This window comes from Pelodiscus sinensis, chromosome 4 (assembly GCF_049634645.1).
Source record: "Pelodiscus sinensis isolate JC-2024 chromosome 4, ASM4963464v1, whole genome shotgun sequence".
NCBI lineage: Eukaryota > Metazoa > Chordata > Testudines > Trionychidae > Pelodiscus > Pelodiscus sinensis.
The window spans coordinates 127,097,447-127,117,910 of record NC_134714.1 but is presented as its reverse complement, the minus strand read 5'-3'; the positions used below and the strand labels follow the sequence as shown (position 1 = coordinate 127,117,910).

Below are 20,464 nucleotides of genomic sequence, written 5' to 3'. Positions count from 1 at the left end.
CTGTATCCCAGCAGCTGGGAGTGTTTGGCTGCACTGCTGTCAGAGATATCGAGATGGTCATTGCAGATGCCCATTCACGTCACATTTCTCAGTCAAAGATGCAAAGAGATTAAGAAACTAACCACTAGTCAAGCTGCAATGACATGGGCGTCCGGGAAGGGACTCTCCCCCCGGCACCAGCACATCTGGCTCTGCGTGTCCTGTAATGGGACCCCCTTCATACTGCTCTCCCTGTGGGACCCTGGCCCTAGGAGACTTCTCTCACCACAGGTGACTGTGGTAGCACTCAGAAGGTGCACCACCTCCCTATGCCCCTGCCAAAATGTTAATTGCTAACTGGAGTGCCCCCATGTGCTCCCTCCCTGCAGCCCCTCTCCCTACAGGCAACAGTTGCCCCTCCCTCCTGCCCCTCATATAGCCACATTGGCTGGCTAGGCTCTTCCCCAGTGTACAGGCCCATGAATGAGATGGAGGGGTCAGGGAAGGGGGCAATTGCCTTGGGGCCTAGAGATTCAAAGGGGCCCAGAACTCCTGGCCACTGTTGCCGCTACTATGGCAGCGGCAGTGACCAGAGTCCTGGGCCATTTGAATTGCCACAGGAGCACCACAGTGATGCTCTGTGTGGCTCTGAGGGCTGGCGGTGGCGAGGGGGTCTCACCACAGTCTGACAGTGCTCAGGGCTAACTGCCCTCGGCCCTGCTCCTTCTGGCCTTGATCCTGCCCCTCCATGGGGACAGAGCTGCTCCCCACACACCTTGCCCCCAGGCCTGCAGTGGCTGTTGGCCCCGGTGCTAGTGCAGACAGGTTAAGTTGATTACGTAAGGTCTGCTCCTGCTATGTGAAGGGAAGCTCTGGGGGCCAGAAGCATACAGGCGGGCTATTTGTGTATGTGCATACCCTTGCCTGTACAAGTTGGGAGGAACCTGTATGTAGGGGTGGGGGCTGCTGCGAGTGGAGTGCTCATGTGTAGACCCTCTACCTCCTGTGTTTGCTTTGGCCCAGTCCTGGGAACCCCAGCACAGAACTTTATGGCCCATTTCAACATGTTTTCCTGCTCACTGTGTGAGGGAGGGCTGCCCAGACAGGGCTGGGACAAGACCCTGCACCCACTGCAGGGTCGGGTTTCCAGAGCCTGCCTTGCATGGTGAGAGCTACTTTTTTATGCCTGCTGCCTTCCAATCCAAACACAGACACAGTGAGATGGAAGGAGACAGAGCTGGTGAGGGGGACGGAGAAAGAGGGAAAGGGAGAGAAAGAGAAAGAGCCAAGGCAGTGAAGTAGAAGAGTGAGAAGAGGAGGCTGGGGAGGAGCTGCCGTACAGGGGTCACAGCTCCCATCAAAGCACTTCTAAGGTATGTCGACAGTGCAATCAGACACCTTCAGCTGGCTCCTGTCAGCTGACTCTGGACTGGGCTAAAGAGCTGTTTAGCTGCAGTGGAGATGTTCTGGTTCAAGCTGCAGCCTGATCTCTGCAACCCTGGCATCTTGCAGGGTTCTAGATGCCAGTGTCCTGCCCCAGCCTGAAAGTTCATACCACAATTAAACAACCTCTTTCTTGAGCCCTATGAGCCCAAGGGAGCCAGTGTTGGACAAGTGCAGGTTTTTAACTGCACATGTACTCGGGGACAGTGGGTAGTAGAAGAGGCAAGGGAAGGCAATCGCTTCCCAAATTGCCAGTCCAGCCCTACCTTCTTTCAGCACATCTCCCCCACTTTCCTGGGGCTGTGCTGTCAGCTCTCCAGGGGCTGAGAAGGCTGGGGCCAGGGGCTGCCCACACTCTGGGGCCAGGGAAGGCTGGGGCTGCACGCTGCCTGCCCTCTCTCTCCATGCTCCAGTGAGGCTGGAGAAATCTAGGGCCACATGCTGCCTTCCCTCCATTTCCCCCATGCTTCTGGGTGGGGGAGGCCAGGACTGCCCACCACCCGCTAGGAAGGGGTGGCATGCCCTTACAGTGGGAAAGGCACTTGGCTCCCTTGGGGCTCTGGGCAGCAGGGATGAGGCTTGGGACAATCACTGGGCATAGGGTGAACGTGACATACTTAGAGCTGGATTACAAGTGAGCGTTAGGGTGCAAATAAAGTTATTGGTTGAGTTTTGGGAAGTACTGGGGAAGGCAGATGTAGGCGTGAGTGTAGATCAACCTGTGGGTTAGGTTTAGGGTATTGGTTGCAGTTAGGATGTGGGCTAAAAGGAAGTGGGGGAGACTTCGAGTTAGGCTTCAGGTGAGAATGACATCAAAGCATGAACTTGGCTCAGGTGCAGGTTAGCATTAGACTGTGGGTTGGGGTTGGCTGAGAGTTAAGGTGTGAGATGGGGTGATGGCTAGAGTTGGGGTGTTGTGATTGCAGACTTAGGTACTGGTAAGCATGGGGAACATTAGGACCCTGGCTAGGGTTAGGATGAAGGAAGGGGAAAATTAGGTTAGGTTATAGGCAGGGGCTGCAGTGTCAACTGGGTTTAGGGTGGAGGTCCATGATCAGGTGCAGTTGGAGTTAGTGGGTTGCCTGGAGTTAGGTTGACATATCATAGTGTCTCTGCATCCGCTTGTTACCCATAAGCATGGTTCAGGCTGAGAGAGCAGGAGAGGCTGGGTGTGACCATGTGCAAATGGGGGCCCCTGGAGTTTCTTACTCTTAGAAGGGGGAGGATCATTTGTATAAATAAAGGCTGCATGGCTGTGCAGAAAACAGCCTGTGAAATTAACCAGACAATAGCTGTGCTTTCCAAGGATTTTTCCGTTCTGAGGTAAGCTGTGTTGCGGCTGGCAAGAGGAAAAGAGATGGGAGAGGTGTGCAGGGTCAGACATAAAGGGGCAGGGAACAGAGAGAGGAATGAGACAGAAGAGGAATGGACATACTGAGAGGAGAAAGAATGAGAGTTAGGCCTTGTCTATAGAGGAAAGTCACACCAGAATAACCTTCTATAGAATTAGGGAGAATGAGATTGAATACACAGTAAGGCTACGTCTAGACTGGCATGATTTTCTGCAAATGCTTTTAACGGAAAAGTTTTCCGTTAAAAGCATTTGCGGAATAGAGCGTCTAGATTGGCATGGATGCTTTTGCGAAAAAGCACTTTTTGCGCAAAAGCATCCGTGGCCAATCTAGACACGGTTTTCCGAAAAAAGCCCCGATCGCCATTTTCGCGATCGGGGCTTTTTTGCGCAAAACAAATCTGAGCTGTCTACACTGGCCCTTTTGCGCAAAAGCTTCACGCAAAAGTACTTTTGCCCGTACGGGAGCAGCATAGTATTTCCGCAAGAAGCACTGATTTCTTACAAGAGATCGTCAGTGTTCTTGCAGAAATTCAAGCGGCTAGTCTAGATGCAACCCTAGAGAACAAAACCATGATCACAAGAACGTAAGAATGGTTATATTGGCCCATCTTGCCCAGTGCGCCGTCTGCTGACAGTGGCCAGTGCTTCAGAAGTAAAAAACAAAATGGCAATTATAAAGTGAGAGATCCCCTGTTATTCAGTGCCAGCTTCAGGCAGTCAGAGGTTGAGGAGCACCCGGAGCATGGGCTTGACCATCTTGGCTAATAGTCACTGATACACCTATTTTCCATTAACTTATCTAATTCTTTTTGAATCCTGTTATGCTTTTGGCCTTCACAATATCCCGTGACGACAAGTCCCAAACACTGACTGTGCTTTGTATGAATAAATGCTTCCCAATGTTTGTTTTAAAACTGACGCATATTAATTTCATTGGATGACTATTGGTTCTTGTGTGATGTGAGGAGTTTGGTAACACTTCCTTATTCTCTTTTTCCACACCATTCACGATTTTGTAGATCTCTATCATATGTTCCCTCAGTCATCTTTTTTCTAAACAGAACAGTCCCAATCTTTTTAATTTCTCTTTGTATGGAAGTAATTACATGTTCCTAATAACTTTTTGCCATTCTCTGTATCTTGTCCATTTCTATCTTTTTTAGATGGAGCAACCAGAGCTGCATACTATATTCAAGGTGACGCGGTACCATGAATTTATATAGTGGCATTATGATACTTTCTAATTATTTATCCCTTTCCTAATGGTTCCCAATATTTTGTTGGCTTTTTTGACAGCTGCTGCACACTGAGTGAGAGTGCATCTACACTGCACTGTAACTCAAAATATGATACGCTATTTGAGCTACGCAAATTGCATCTCTTATTTCAATGCTATTTTGGAATGGCTTATACAGGGCTTTATTTGGAAATGTGGTACTATGTTGAAATGTCCCTTACTCCTCACAGAATGAGATTTACAGGGACATCGGAATAACAAGCCTGAAATAATGGGCTTGCTGTTAAGACATGGGATAGTTATTTCGGGATAGTCTTGCATCCCAAAATAGCATTGCAGTGTAGACATACTGGATGCTTTCACACAACCAGGGAGCTGACAGAATTGCTGGTCCCCAGGCAAGGTGTGTGGATGGGCTCCGTGCTCCCAGGAGGGATGGGGCCTTAGGCAGAAGTGGGGGGGGCCTAGCCTCGCATCCCTGCGCCAGCCCTTTAGCTGGCACTCCCATGTCAATCTATAGGGCCCGGGGCTGTGGTGGCGGCAGCCAGGAGCCCTGGGCCCTTTTGAATCACCGGGCCTTAAGTCAACTTCACCCATCAGTGGGCCTGCACACAACTATCCATTATGACTTCAAGATCTCTTTCTTGAACAGTAATAGCTAATTTAGATCCCATAGTTGGGATAGTGTTTTCCAATGTGCATTACTTTGCTTTGATCAACATTTAATTTCATCAGTCATTTTGTTGTTGTTTTGAGAGATCCCTTTGTAACCTTTACGGTCTGCTTTGGACTTAACCATTTTGAGTAATGTTGTCTTGTCTGCACATTTTGTCATCTCACTCTATACCCTTTTTTCTGGATAATTTATGAATATGTTGAACAGCATTGGTCCCAGTACAGATCCATGGGTGTCCCCGCTATTTATCTCTCTCCACTGTGAAAACTGATCATATCACTTTTGACCAGCTACTGATTCATGAGAGGTCTTTCCCTCTTATCCCATGACTTCTTAGTTTGCTTAAGAACCTTTGAGAATGGGCCTTGTCATAGGCTTTCAGAAAGTACAAGTACACTATATCTAGTGAATCACCTCCTCTGCATGTCTGTTTACACCTTGAAAGACTTCTAATAGATTGGTGAAGCATGATTTTCCTTTACAAAAGCCATGTTGACTCTTCCCAACATATACTATTCCTCTATGTGTCTGAAAATTCTATTCTTTATTATAGTTTCAACCAGTTTGCCTGGCAGAGAAGTTAGGCTTACCAGCCTGTAATTACCAGGATTGCCTCTGGAGCCCTTTTGAAAATTACCATTACATTAGCTCTCCTCTAGTCTTCTGGCACAAAGGCTGATTTAAGTGATAGCTTACATGCCACAGTCAGCAGTTGTGCAATTTCACATTTGATTTTCTTCAGAACTCTTGGCTGAATACCATCTGGTCCTAGTGACTTATTACTGTTTAATTTATCGGTCTATTTAATAATATATAACAAGAGTTTTTGTTGAGTCTCTTAATATATTTACAAAGCAAGGTTCTAGGGCAGATTGCCCTGCAACATTAGAAATAAAGGAACAAATGAATTTCAAAACTGACCCTGGAGGAGAGCCGAGATAATCACAGATCACATATGCAAAACAATTAGTGATTGCCCAATATAAATAAAGAAATACAGCTTGCGTCATAAAGCATGTGCAAAATGAATCCATGTGGCAAAGCCCCATTGGCACTGTTAAGAACAAATACCACTCAGAAATAATGGGATAGGAAGCTCATGCATGCTTAGGTTAAGGAGCCGGCTGCAAATACAGATGATCAAACAGGTGTGTAACTTGTCTACAGAACAGGATGCAAAAGATATTAAAGAGTTTAATGAGCTGTTTAATGGACTGGGATGCATTTAAGGATATTATACGTCATGCTGATATAGATCCCAGGCTGCCACAAAAAAAAAAAAAAAAAAAAAAGTTCACCAAGTCAACTCCTATTAGCACTGAGAGATAACATAAAAACCGAACATGGCCAGATGGTTAAGTTAGGCACTATTGGACTAACAGTGTGTTCACCATCCTACATTTAAACACATTCAGGATTTCTACAGATCCAAAAGTTTTGGATAAGGCCACCAAACATGAATGCTTTCCCATGAGGACAGTTGAGGAGCTCATGTCTAGACTTCAAAATGTAATAATAATTCACTTTTGGAAGCAAGCCAAGCATTTTGGCAGGTCCAACTTGACAGAAAAAGTGCAAAACTCTGACTTCCATTCTGGTAGACATATGTTCAGAAAATGCCCTTTCAGCATTGCCTTGTGTCCTGGATCATGGGGGAACTGGATAGAATGGAAGTATTAGTCAATGAACTGCTAAACTGGGTTGAAAATGATCAACAAAATGGCAGGATACATTCTGAAGTGGGCTACAGCATTGGAGAGGAGAAATGCCAGACTGGGCCGAAAGAGTTGTGTCATTTAAGACACATACTCAATGAGAAAGTTCAACTGGAAAGATGGAAGTGACTGGACAAAGAAAGAGACAAGCAGATCTTATACAGATTGATGGATGGGTTAGCATAGCTAAGCAAATTGATCCTTCATTGGTCACAGTTAGGGGCTCTACTCAGAATGCTTGTGGAGGACAGTTCAGAACAGCTCTGGGCTTCAACTGGCAAGAGAAAAAACTTTGGAAAAGTTAAAAATGGTGTCTCAGAAGCACCGGTACTTAAATATTTTGAAATTAATAAAGAGCCAGTGGGACAGAGGCTTCCTTTCTGCTAGATGATCACCCAACAAAATTATGAAAGCAGTGAAAGTATGGGCAAAAACCCAATAAAATTATGCTCAGACTGAAGTGGAAATGCTGAAATTGTGCAAGATGTGAGCTGTTTCATGAGTATGTTTATGGGTATGAATCTACTGAGGTTGAGAAAGACCATAAGCCATTAAACACAATGTTACTAAAATCGTTGTGCAAAGCTATATCTAGGCTTCAGACAATGATTGTGAAATTACAAAAGAATTCACTGAGTGTGAAATGTAGGCCCAGCAAGCTTTTTATATTATGCATACTTTTAAACACCTATCAACAGTGAAAACAAGGAGCTATAAGACAAAAAGTTTTAAGTAATATGACCCATTCATATCCAAAACAAAAGTTGACAAATTCCAGTGAGAAACACCAAATGACTCAACCTCATAAGAACAGAAGAGAAGCATTCTAGACGGCTGGTCAATGGAAAAAGCCCAAGCATCTCCAAGTATAAAAACTTATTGCAACCAGAGACGGAATTGCTGCATCTGATGGCACTCTGTCCAAATGACATCATGTCATAAGCATGAGAACACAAATGCAAAGCATCTTCCACAGTACTTATTTGACTATTAAACCATGTAAGAATGAAGAGAGAGCAAGATGCCCTACTGTAGTCAGGCATGAATGCTGCTACTAAAAAGAACATATCTGAGCTTGAAGGCTGCAATCAATATAGGAAACAGAATACAAACTAACGGAAACTACATGAGCTTCCTGAATTCCATTGGTCCAAAGTCTGTGCAGTTCTAGATAAACCTAACAAAGATTACCTCTTATTAGTTGGCTTCTACTTAGTTTTTTTTTTTAAATTGAACTGTTGCATAACATGCTGAGCAACTATATCATCAATCCTTGTAAACTGCCCTTTGCAAACCATAGATTTCCATATCAGTTTAACAGAGGATGGTCCACAATTCACAAGTGACTTGGATTCTCAGTTCAAGCCCTTATGTTAGTCAAAGGGTTAGCTGAAAAGTCAATACAATAGCAAAGGATGTGATTTAAGAAATTTCCTGACAGATCTAAGGGATCTGTACTTAGCACTGTTAGGACCCCAAAACACCCCTCAGAGCTTCATTGTGATGACATGTAAGAACAGCAGTGCGGAATTTAGGCTAGTGAGTGGGACACATAAGTGGCCCACCTTCATCTCTGTGGGCACAAGATTGTCGTAACCAAGATGATCTCCCGGGATAGGATAGTTTGGCTAACTGTGCTTGCATACCTAGAATTTGCGGGGGATGCTGACTGAACTATAGCAGTGTTTTGATTCGAGCACACGGCTCTCACAATCTATGCTGTGTGCAATCAGCATGCACTTTACTTCATGTTCAGGTCATGTTAGTAATAGCTATAGTAAAAAAACTTCATGTGGAATCCAGCAAAATCTGGAAACCCTATGCATGGGCAACAGTAAACAAAACGTCTCATGAGCCACACACACAGAATCCCAATGCGCTGCATGTGGCCCACGGGCTGCAGGTTGCCCGCCACCGGTGAGAGATTCGTGGGCAGATGCACAGATGCATCCAAGGCAGCATCTAAGGAACTCTGCGACAGACAGAAAATACTAGGTCAGATTTCCCAACAATGATGATCCCTAGTGAAAGTGGGAGTGAACATTAGCCTCCAAACCAGAAAGGAGCAAGTAGCATACCAAAATAACCGCTCCACTGTCCGCACCATCATGACCACCCTGAGGGCCAATGTGACAGGAGATATTTAAACAAAACCAAACAGACACTGGCTTGCTGTTGGTATCCTCTCTAGCACCTCCAGAATGCTGTCAGCTCTCAAGCGCTGACAGAAGTAATGAATGCCCACTGAGACATGGACAGTGAAAACCACCATGAATACCAAACACAAGCCCCAGCCTTGACTCCACCTCTCTCTTACCCCTTCATCTCAAAATACGACAGGCACGCAATCTACATCCACAGTTTTAAGTTTTTCCTCTTTCTTCTCCATTCTAGATCCCTTCCTATATACCACTGAAATAGCTCGAAAAACTCTAAGAACCTCTTTATTGCCAAATGTCACGGCCTCCAATCCAGCTTCCTCTTCCTAAATCAATCTGTGCCTTTGATACTGCCCACTATGCCCCTCTTCTCCTTATCTTATCATCCCTGGAATTTTCTGACTCTGACCTCTCCTGATTCTCCGCCAATATTCAGATCACCCAGTCAGTGTCTCACTCAGCAGATCCTCCTGCTCCTCCTTCCCACTTGCAGTGGCTCCTGGTTTTGTCCTTGATTCCCTCCTCTTCTCCTTTACCCTTTCCATCCCACCATCTCTGGATGACCTTATCTGCAAAGCTTTTACAAACATCTTGAGGATGATGACTTACAACCTCTCTCTCTCTAACCCAGACCTGTCTCCTGTCACCCTATCTTTCTGACATCTCTTTGTGCCAGAAGCTCAACCTTAACATGGCTTAAACCGGGGCCCTGATCTCCTTTCCTCACCCCTCTTTCGTTATCATAGTTATCATCTCCTCTCTCATTCATATTTATAGCTCTAGATTCTTCCAGGACTCATCCTAGGTGCACATATCCAGGCCATGTCTCAGCCTTGTCACGTCTTCCTCTACATCTCAGAAGTCCAGACTTTTCTCCCTGTACAGGCTGCTGAAGTTCTCAGTCAGATTTTTGCCATCTTACACCTTGACCTCTTGGTCAACCCTCCTCTTGGTCTCAATGCCATCTGTGTTGCTCATTGTTACATTAATCCAAAACATTGCAGGTAGGCTCATCTCCTTGGCCAATCATTCTGATTCGCTTACCCACTTCTGTGTCCATCCCTAGCAACTGTTTCTTCAGCACTTCAAACACAAGCTTCTTGTCCTTACTGTTGCTCATCACTCAGCCCCCCTCCACCTCTCCGATTGAACTTCTTATCACAAGATTTCCCCTCTCTTTGCTCTGCCAGTGATACTAGTCTTGATATCTGAATGTCTCTCTTATCAACGCTTTCTCTCGGGCTATCCTCTAGGCATGGGAAGGGCTCTCCTTCAAAATTTCTAAAGCCATCACCTTGTCCTTACAGGATCCCTCCTTATAACCTACTATGCCATGATGCCAACAAATCACTATCTTCTAGCACTGGCTAGGGCAGACCAATGGCTATTTATCACCATTGATACTTCTGTGATCAATAATTTAAATCAACAGTGGTCATGTTGGATCAGTGGCCTATCTAGCACAGTATCCTGTCCCCAACAGTGGCCACTAGCCGCTTCAGAGGAAGGATACCGTCAGTGGGGAACTACAGGATAACCAATCCTCAGGGAAAGTCTCTTCTTAAGCCTCAATAGTTAGGATGGATCTACACACACATTTGCAGTGATGTAACTCAAGATGTGATTTTACACTGATTTACTTTAACCGTCAAGCATTCAGATATTAGATGATGTCCAATGTTCCCTCCAATCTTTTCCATCCATGTGAAGATTTTGTCTTTCAATTTGTGGAATAAATTTTTAATGTGCACCAAGGCATGTGCAGATGTGCATCACTAGTAGAAACAAACACTTAGCCATGGTGGCTCTGCTAATCAGCTGGTCAGCATTAAAATCTCTCCTGAGTGGTCACACAAGCACACAGCTTACAGGGAACACTGGTCATGCCACTGATCTGGGGGGGGAGGGAATATGCCTTACAGCATTCATAAGCATTTTAAAAATATCTACATTATAAACGCTGTATATAGTTATTTGTCTAAATGACTGATCAGTTTTGAGTCTTGCACAAGGAGATCATGTAGCAATGAGTTCCAAAGACAAAGTATGCATTGTGTGAAACACTAGTTCCTTTGATCAGTTTTCATTTTGTACCTTTCTGTTTCACTGAATATACCTGTTCTAGTGGGAAAATGCCCTAGTCTCTATTGAAAGTCCTGTCTCTGAGATTACTTTGTCCCTCAACGCTTGTTTATTCACGAGCTGTGTATTATTTGTATCTTAAATTGTGAGTGCTAGGGCAAAGACAATCTAGTGGTTTGCCTACTCAGCAGCTTGGAGGTATAATTCACATCCCAGGTAGACATACACATACTAGCGCTGTTTGTGCTAGCATGCTAGAAATAGCAGTATAGCCACAGTGACACAGGTGGCATTATGTGCAAACTAGCCAACTCGAGTTCATAACTAGCTGGCAGCTATATAGACATGCCCTTGGCAGCTATATGAACATACCCTTGGTGTTACTAGTCTGTCCGTCACCTAACACAATGGGGCCCAGAAATCTTTGTTACTATAACAGAAAAAATAAAGATGTGGCCATGTAATTAGAAGCCGGTAAGCTCAATATGGCATTCACTGACAGAAGGCTGAGAAATTCTCTCATCTGTCTGAATTAGGGATGTAAGGGAGTAGCTGACTAGTCGACTACCCGATATGCCTAGGCTTATTAGGTAGTTGAGTCGACTACTCACATCCCCCCGCCCTTGCTGCCTCTGTATCACAGGCAGCAAGGGGGAGGAGAGCAAAAGCCGCTGCTTGAAGCTGGCTTCGCAGCAACAGCCCCTGTCTGCAAGGGGGGTCCCAGCAAAAAGCTGGGACCTCCCATGGAAAAGGGCTGCTGCCAGCTGAGCAGGCAGTCCAGCTCTCTCCCAGCTCATGCCAGGTCCAGGACCAAACCCTGCTGCGGCTCTGCAATTTAAAACGCAGCGAGAGCTGAGCAGCCTGCCCCCAGCTCCTACTACATTTTAAATTGCAGAGCTGTATTGGGATTTGGTCCTGAACCAGCATGAGCCAGGACTGAGCCAGCTGCCTATCGACTACTCAATAAAAATTCTATCGACTACATGATTAGTTAAATACCCACTTCTTAACCTCCCTAGTCTGAATTGAAGGCTATCTTCCCTGACCTCCAGGCCAGGTGTCTCTTTGTGGAGTGTTATAAATGGGCTAAATGTATCTGTGATTGTTATTTTTGGCTGACATTTTATTTAATTTTCAATAAACAAAACATGGATTCAGAGCCAGATGCAACAGCCACCACTGCAGTAACTGACTACTGACCCTGTCATATGACAAGGGAATTAACTCTTCGGAACGTTCACACATCACTAGAGGTCTGTGCAGATACAAAACCGGTATCCACATCGACATCTGCAAAAATGATCTGTGGCTATCTACATCCACATCTGCAGATATAAAGCAGATATCCACAAATTTGCAGGGTTCTAGATACAAAATTGGTATCTGTATCCACAAAAATGAGCCATGGATATCCACATCTATGGATATAAAATGGATTTGCAGGGCTCTACACATCACACCACTTCACTTTGCTGTCCACCAACATGACACACACAGGGGATCCCCAGAGAGGTCTCTCTGCCTCCTATAGCTATGACACTCTCTGTAGGGAATCCCCCGTCCCATAAAGCCTGCCTCGGAGAACCCCTGCAGATATCACAATAGCTCTTAATTTGATGGCTGCATGCTGGGTTTGAGGAATACTGGCAGAGCTCTGTGTGTGTAGAACCCAAGACTAGATTAGCTGGGGACCATGTGAGGGAACTGATGGGCACCAATACAGCTGGAGCAGCGGGGTGAAGAGGAGAAAAAAAATCCCAAGATGGTATAGATCAGGGCCTGGTAGTTGGAATACAAAGGCATGGACAGAGTTGTGGAAAGGTAGGGGGAGCCCAGTGCTGTCATAGCAATGAGTTCTTCAAATCAGGACTTAGGGCAGTGGCATCGTTTTACAGGAGAAATCCCCAACATGTTCAACATTGCATGATCATGCAGGGAGACATTCTAGTAGAATCTTGTGTCTAGAGGGGCCATATTTCTCTCATATGTCTGGCCTTTGTAGGTTCAGACTGTGTGTAGGAAAGGTTGGGTTATTTATTGGCTTGGGGGTTTTTTTCTTTCCATTTTCTAGTTCCTATTAACATATACATGACACCGTGCATGTATGAGCGAGTGTGCGAGACTGACTGAATGAATGTGTGGGTGTGAATTAGTGTCCAAGTGTGAGGTTACAGTACTCCATGCCTCTCCTTTCCCTCTTCCCCCCTGAGCCTCATGTCCCCCTCCCGCTTTGTCTCGCACACACGTCTGTCGATACATTCGGAGCCCGCTCACACTGATTGTTTACATCCTGTCTCCTCTATATGTTTATAAATATATCAGAGCACGGGAGACTCTAGCGAGGCCTGTAATTAGCTGGGCCTGGATTTCCCATCACCGGCTCCAGCCAGGAGCATGATGGAAACAAACTTGTTTAACATGATGGGTGCACAGGCCCCTAATTCCATCCAGACCCATGAGCCTGGGGAAAGGCACTTCTTAGAGCCCTCTCTCTCTCCCTCCCCCCCCCCCACACACACATTGAGAGCACAGACACAAACACACACAAACTGTGACTGAGACACATACAAGTGGTAGACACACAAAAACTCACTGAGACATACACCCGCAGAGACAGACAAATGGGCATGCTCATGCACTAGGGATGTTAATAATCGTGTATTTGTGTAAGTATGTAACTGCTGAAATTTTTAGCTGTTATATATTTATACACAGGGAGCAGGCAGGAGCGGGTGCTCGGGGGAGCCAGCTTTTAAGTCGGCTCCACAAAAGCACTGGCTCCCACCTCTCCCCCCCAACCTCTGATAGAGAGGTAGCAGTGCAGGGGACAGGCAGCTCTGCGATTGCTGGTATGTGCAGGGAGCTGGCTTGAAAGCTGGTTTCTTGTATGTGTACTGGTTCCCACCTGCCCCCCAGTCCCCTGCACTGCTGCCCCTCAATCAGAAACTGAGGGGGGGCAGGCTGCTCCATGGGAGCCTGCACTCATGGGGAGCCGGCTTTCAGCACTGGCTTCCACCTGCCCCCCCACTGGGACAAGCCTGGGCTTATCAGTTAATTGTGTAAATGATTACAAACTAAGGGTATGTCTACACTACCCCGCTAGTTCGAACTAGCGGGGTAATGTAGGCATACCGCACTTGCAAATGAAGCCCGGGATTTGAATTTCCCGGGCTTCATTTGCATAAGCGGGGCTCCGCCATTTTTAAAACCCCGCTGGTTCGAACCCCGTGCAGCGCGGCTACACGGGGCACGAACTAGGTAGTTCGAACTAGGCTTCCTAGTTCGAACTACCGTTACTCCTCGTGAAATGAGGAGTAACGGTAGTTCGAACTAGGAAGCCTAGTTCGAACTACTTAGTTCGTGCCCCGTGTAGCCGCGCTGCACGGGGTTCGAACCAGCGGGGTTTTAAAAATGGCGGAGCCCCGCTTATGCAAATGAAGCCCGGGAAATTCAAATCCCGGGCTTCATTTGCAAGTGCGGTATGCCTACATTACCCTCCTAGTTCGAACAAGAGGGTAGTGTAGACCTACCCTAACATCCCTACCATGCTCCTTGCCTACACTAGGACAATAATCCATTGCTGGCAACATTTCTCTTCTGCAGTAGCCTGAGCCCCAAAACTCAATAACTTTGCTCTCATTCCCTTCCTCAGCATGGCCCATGCCCAATCTGGCTCATGTTTAACCTGCCCCTTGAACCCATTGCTATCTCAGGCCATGGCTGCAGTATCCCTTGATGGCCCTAAAACATGTGGTCCAGCCCTGTACACAGACAGTGCTGCAGCAGATGCCCCAATGGTCAGAGTAGAGGGGACAAGACAGTGGGGATGCCAAGGGAAAGTGAGCCGAACAACCAGGCCCAGACCACATCATGCCCCCATGCCATGAACCTATGTTATCCTCCTGAGAAAGACTACCAGAGTTCCTCCGCTAACTCTCACCAGCCCTCTGCTTGTACCTAGCACTTGAGGAGCTCCAAATGCCTCACACTGTGGCCAGAACCTCCCTGGCTGCCATGTGCCAAGAAACAGATACACCATCTTCATGGGGGAGGGGGGCAATGAGGCCCAGAAAGGGGAAGAGACCTGCTCTAGGTCTCAGTGAATAGAACACAACCCAGCCATCCTGACTTCAACATTAGGGCACATTCCCAGTCTCACATGCCAGCCTGACGATAAGAGAACAGGGGAGAATACCAGGCAGAGGAATTTGGCAAACAAGCCAACCACAAAAACCATTGTGTCCCCCTTCCTGCCTCTGCCAGCAGTAAATTTAACCTGGCTGTGTCATCACTGCAGAATTAACCATAGCTATCTACTCTGGAATGAACTCTTGAGTTAGCCTAGCTCAAGTGAGAGCAACCATGTTGCGAAATAACATTCCAGATGCACAGAGTGGTCATGTTAGCAGTTGACAAGCTGGGGTAACTCAAGTGTAACCTATATTCCCTGACTGGTAAACCAACTTGAGCTGAAAACACCACCACTCTCAGTGAAGCAGTTTTGTGTATGGATGGGACTCAAGTTAACTCTGCAGTGAAGACGGATCCTATATGTGAAGAGAAATTCACAATACAGTACATAGCAAACTAGTTTCTAAAGTGGCTCAGAATAACGAGGCATAAAGAACCCTCTGATAGGATTTCCAGGGCATAACACCAAACCTGTGTAACTCGGGAACTGGGCATATCCAGCTCTGCAGTGTGGACAAAAGTAAGAGAGCGTGGCAAACCCCAACCCAAGTACGCTCTGCAGTGTAAATATGTACCTACTATTCCTCAATTTCCAAGCTGCCAAAGGCAAAGGTAAATCAAGTGTTTCAGCTAGTACAGGCAATGTGTGCACGAGCACATAAGTGTTTGCACGGTCATATGTGCATGAAACTATGCACATGAAGACTTATGAGTATAAGCAAGGGAGTGTGTCCAGGCATTCAGGTGTGTGTGTGCATGCAAGCCTCTGCACTCATGTGAGTACCTGCACATGCATGAGCATTCAAAGTGCATACTCATGCTAGTGAGTGCACATGCATGTGTGGGAGACATCAGTCTGTATTCATGGGAACGTGAGTGGCAGCCTGTCAGCGGGAGAGCATGGATAAGAATGCAAGTGGGAGACTATCAAGAGATGTGCATGTATGCATTAATGCACATGCATGAGTATATAAGTGGCACCATGTCAACATGTGCATGTGAATGTGAGTATGCCACCGCATGTGCACATGCATGAGCATGTGAGTAGGACCATATGTGTATGCTCATGCAAGCATGTATATGTGGACATTAATATGTCAGCATGTGTGCTTATGAGTGTGCGCATGCAGGTCTGAGCTTGTAAGTGACAGCATGTCAGTGTGTATGCTCATGCAAGCGTGTGTGTACATGCATGAGCATGTGAGTGAGAGCATGTCAGCATGTGTGTGCTCAGGCAAGCATGTTGTGCAGACATATACAATGTGCCTGCATGTGTGGCTGGAATCCAGACTCTAACAGTGGTCAGGATCTGCACTGTCTAAGCCATGTCTCAAGTATGTCCCCTAGTCAGACCCTCCACAAGAATGTCCCTTCTCTCTCTGATGGTTCATGAGACTGGCCCTGTTCCAGAGAGAACTGACATGGTATCTGCCACATGCCCCTACTCACTCACCCATGGCCAGTTTCCAGACCAGTCTTGCTGTTGATTTCGGGGGAGGGGGTGTCAGGTAAGGGTTGAGATGGGTATGTTCCCCCTTGAGCAATCTTAGGTTATATCTACACTGCAGAGCTTTTCCAGGATACTGGAGATATCCTGGAAAAGCTATGCCATGTCCATGGAACGGGTCCACTTTTTTAGAACAATTTCCAAAAAAGCAGACGCGTTTTCACCATCCCTGTAATCCTCATTGTATGAGAAAGAAGGGATGTTCCGAAAGAGGAGGTTTTTCTGAAATTTGGCCCTGTGGAGACGGGCCAAATTTCAGAAAAGCCTCTTCCGGAAAAAAAGCAGAAAAAGATACGCAAATTGCAAACTGCAAATTACTTTTCTTTGCAGTCTAGACATAGCCTTAGTGTCTGCTTCTCATCTTCGATGTAGCTGCCCTGGGGATAGGAAGGGAGCAAACAATAACATGGTTTGGGCTCCAGCTTCTCCAGATCAGTGTTCTGAAGCCAAACCCTGAGTAGGGCACAGACCTTGGTGACATGATGCTACAATGTTAGTGCGCTGCCTAACTAGCACTTGCTTGGATACTGAATAACTGCAGATGTAGCCTGTATTTTCTGTCAGTGTTGCCGCAGGTCCCTCCTTGCATGCAGATTGGAATTGGTGGGTTTCTATCTGTTTGCCTGCGTTTATGTTGGCATAGGTGCATGTGTGAGACAGTTTGCCTGTGTGAATGTGTGCACCTCTGTGTGTGAGTGTATGTGAAAGACTTTTCCTCTGTGTTTATATAGGGGATGCTGTGTAAGAGAGTTTGCCTCTGTGTGTGTACCGGTGTATGCACGAGTGTGCCAGTGTGTGTCTGTACCTCTGTGTTTGCGTATATGTGAGTATGAGAGAAAAACTGCTTTGTGTATATAGGTGCAGGTACTGTGGGGAAGGGTTTTAATTTATGGAAAAATGTGCCACTTAGCAGGGAATAAATCCTCCCCAAAGCCAATCCCGTAAGGAGAGCCCTCTGCATTTCCCTTTGGAGGTTTTTTTTGGTTTGTGCCTAATGCAGCCCAGATGTGCACAGGGGCTGTGCCCTTGCAGCGCCTGCCAAATAGGAGCTGGGTACATCGGTTCCTGTCAGGATCCAAGTGTTTCTGATGAGTGACAAAGCCGGGGGGCTTTGAAGCTCCGAGCTTCACAGCTCATTCCAGGACTCATTCCCTTCCCTTCTCCCCAACCACAGAGAAATTTCAGCTTCCCCCAGCACCATCTACCTGGGGAGACAGAATGGGATGGGGACAAGGTGGGATTTTGTGGGACACTTTCCCTTCTCCATATCCCCTTCCTTTGTACATTGCTCTCCTTCCAGTTCTCAGCTTGTCTTTCCCTCCTTAATCTGCCCAGAGATTTTCCTTCTTCCGCTCTCTTGGCCAAGACACAGCCCTTGCCAGCTACAAGCCAGACAGACAGACAGCATGTTTCTCTGGGGACCGTGCATGGAGAATTTGAGTTTCTAGTCCTCAGAGATCTGATAGAAAAAATCCTGCCCTGAGGTTTCATTTTGTGTAGAAAGATTTAATGGATCTATCCTCAAATTTTCTGGCCCTTCTCCCCCACTTTCCCCTCTATGCCCTTCCTGACTCACTCCAGCACCTACAGAGTCTGGAACAAAAATGAACACACATTTTTTTGTTTTTCAAGTAACTGACTCCATCCAAAGAGAATCTTGTCTCATCCCGTGCACCAAACTTAACAGCACAATTGTCAAAAGAGCATGTCCAGGAAAGTCAAGATTTTGACCTTTTAAGGGTTGTTTTTACAATTGTATTTTATTTTAATGGCAACCTCATTCCCAGAAAGCCTGCAGTGTAGTCTGCAAAACACAAAACCCCTACTGCTTATACAAATTACACCCTCCATGCTCTGGGGCTGTTCCTTTCCCTGAAAACATTTTTCGCTCCCCCACAAAGTAACGTAACACATGAGGCACTTTTCTAACTAGGTTTCAAATGTTAAAACTCAGAAGATTACAAAAAAAAAAATGTTCTTACCAACCAAGAAAAACTCTGGAGTATTTTAGTATTTTGAAGGGGGAGTGCCTGCCTTCCAAAGAGGGGTATTTCCTCAGTGTCCCTGAAACCTAGCTTCAAAGTCCTTTAAAAATGCAGTCTATTTTAGCAACCAAACACTTTCTCTCTCTTATTTTTTTTTATTTTTTTTTTTGCAAGTGCTTAAATCAAGACATAGGAAGAAAAAAAATCTTTCTGCTCTAAATCCTGGTGACTTTCATTTTCCTCTTCTCTCTCTCTCTCAGTTCTGGATTTTAATTCTCCGTGCTAAGCGGCATTTCCCCCCCAGTAATCACAAACATGCATGGAAAAGAAAGAACGAGAGAAAGCTAAGAAAAAAGGGGGGAAAGTCTTAAATCAATCACAAAGCCAGACAGACGTTTTAATCAAATCAAATTAGAATCAGCAGCAGTTCGGAAAAGAAAAACACGACACGCACAGCGAGACCCCCGCCCCTATACCCCCATCCCCTGCCAAAATAGTAGAGACGCTTAGGTCTTACCTGAAATCTCCCCAGCAACATATAGCATAGTAGACTCAGATTGTGGGGTTGGGGTGGGGGAAGGAAGGCTGCAGAATTTGTTCAACAGAAAACAAACTTTTTGGTTAGTTATTACTCTAAACCCAAAGCCCCAAGCGAACGGCGAAGCCTCCCTTTCTCCCTGATTGTTCTGCCCTGTCTCTCGCTCTCTCTTTTTTCCTCTTCCCTATTTGTTTTGGTTTGTGTTTGCTTGGGTGTTAGGTGGAAAAGCTGTCTCGGATATTTTTTTTTTGGTGTGTGTGTGTGTGTGCATGTGTGTGTGTGTGCAAAGTTTTAAACATGCTCTCTCGCTCTCGCTCTCTCCCCCTTTCCACCTCCCTTGATTTGCTCTTTTGATTGGTGTCCAGGAATGCAAGAATAAAAAAAATTGCATACACCCTCTCTCCAAGCTGCTTGCTTTTTTTTTTTTTTTAAATTCAAGTGTTAAGCAGAACCAGGTTGCTTTCAAGAATGTATTTGATGCAATTGTACACAAGAGCAGGCTCCATTCATTTTTCTCTTTTCCCCCCCTCCCCCCTTGGCTCTTCAGCTTTGGGCAAAGGTAGGGAGCTATGGAACTAAAGGGTGACGTGCTTTTCTGAAAGCAAGAGAACTACAAAAAAAGAGAGAGATTTTAAAAATATATCTTAAGAGAGTGTGTGCGCGTGGGGGGGGGGGAGAGAATGCCATCCCTTCCACATATACTCCAGATCTATGAATGTTGCGAAGCTTTTGTTAGTGGCATTTTGGAAAGAGATTGCAGAAAATTAAAGAGTGTTTCCCAAAGAGTTGTGGGTGGAGGGCGCGCTGGGTGGGGAGGGGAGATGGGACACAGCAGGCAAAGAGGAGGGGAAGGGCTGGCTTGCCTTTGGAGAAGGGGAGGTTGGGAAAGGTGCAGAGGTCTCCTACCTGCTCTGAAATCCATTTGGTAAAGCCAAAGCTACATTCAGGACTTGCAGCCCTTCAAGGTAGGTTTGTGATTTAGTGCTTCCTTTCTCCAAGGGGGCTGCACAAAGTCTGCAGTCCTTTATTTTTGGCCAGGATTAATAATCCCATTTGCCAATCCCACTCATTTAGGGTTTGGTTTGGGTTGGTGTGTGGTTTTCTTTTTTGTGAGGATATTCTTTAGCCCTCTTTTTTTTTTCTTGACGTGTAAAGCTTTAACCACAAGCTGAAACACCAGTCCCTGAGGGGGGGGTATAAAGGGGGGAGAGGAGGAGAGGTAGAGGCAGATTGGTTATTCTCTTTTCTACAAAAGAAAGTTTTAGTAGGAGGGGGTGAGGTAAGCGTGCGGTGCCACCCTGTGTTAGAAATGTCGGAGTGTTGAGGGGGGTCACTGAGAGAAAAGGGTACAGTCAGAGAAAGATGGGGATAATGATGCATATAGAAATAAGAAAAGAGATGGAAAATTATAAATAGACAGCAGAAAAATGGGGAAAAGGGAAAGAAAAGGATTAGATAGATAAATATTGGACAGGAGCTGTCTGTCTTTCCTCTCTCTAATATTCTGTTCCTCTCTTTCTTCCATTCCAGATTTTTTTTTTTTTTTTAGTTTTTCCCATAAGGAAAATCCCTACTCTAAAGGCAGACCTCTGTCCTTG

The 20,464-nt window shown here is 45.9% G+C and overlaps 1 protein-coding gene across 2 annotated transcripts in view; it reads right to left on the bottom strand.

Moving 5' to 3' along the window:
• CLCF1 (cardiotrophin like cytokine factor 1) overlaps positions 1–19,957 on the bottom strand; it is a 41,161-nt gene extending 21,204 nt beyond the window's left edge. Inside the window, exon 1 of one of the 2 annotated variants that reach the window (XM_014581506.3) lies at positions 19,773–19,957. In XM_014581506.3, coding sequence (XP_014436992.1) covers positions 19,773–19,788 — 16 coding nt within the window. In that variant the 5' untranslated portion in view covers positions 19,789–19,957. Of the gene's footprint in view, positions 1–18,845; positions 19,226–19,772 lie in introns of those variants that run through there. The other variant, XM_006112962.4, reaches the window with a different exon arrangement.
• Between the last annotated feature and the right edge of the window lie 507 nt (positions 19,958–20,464).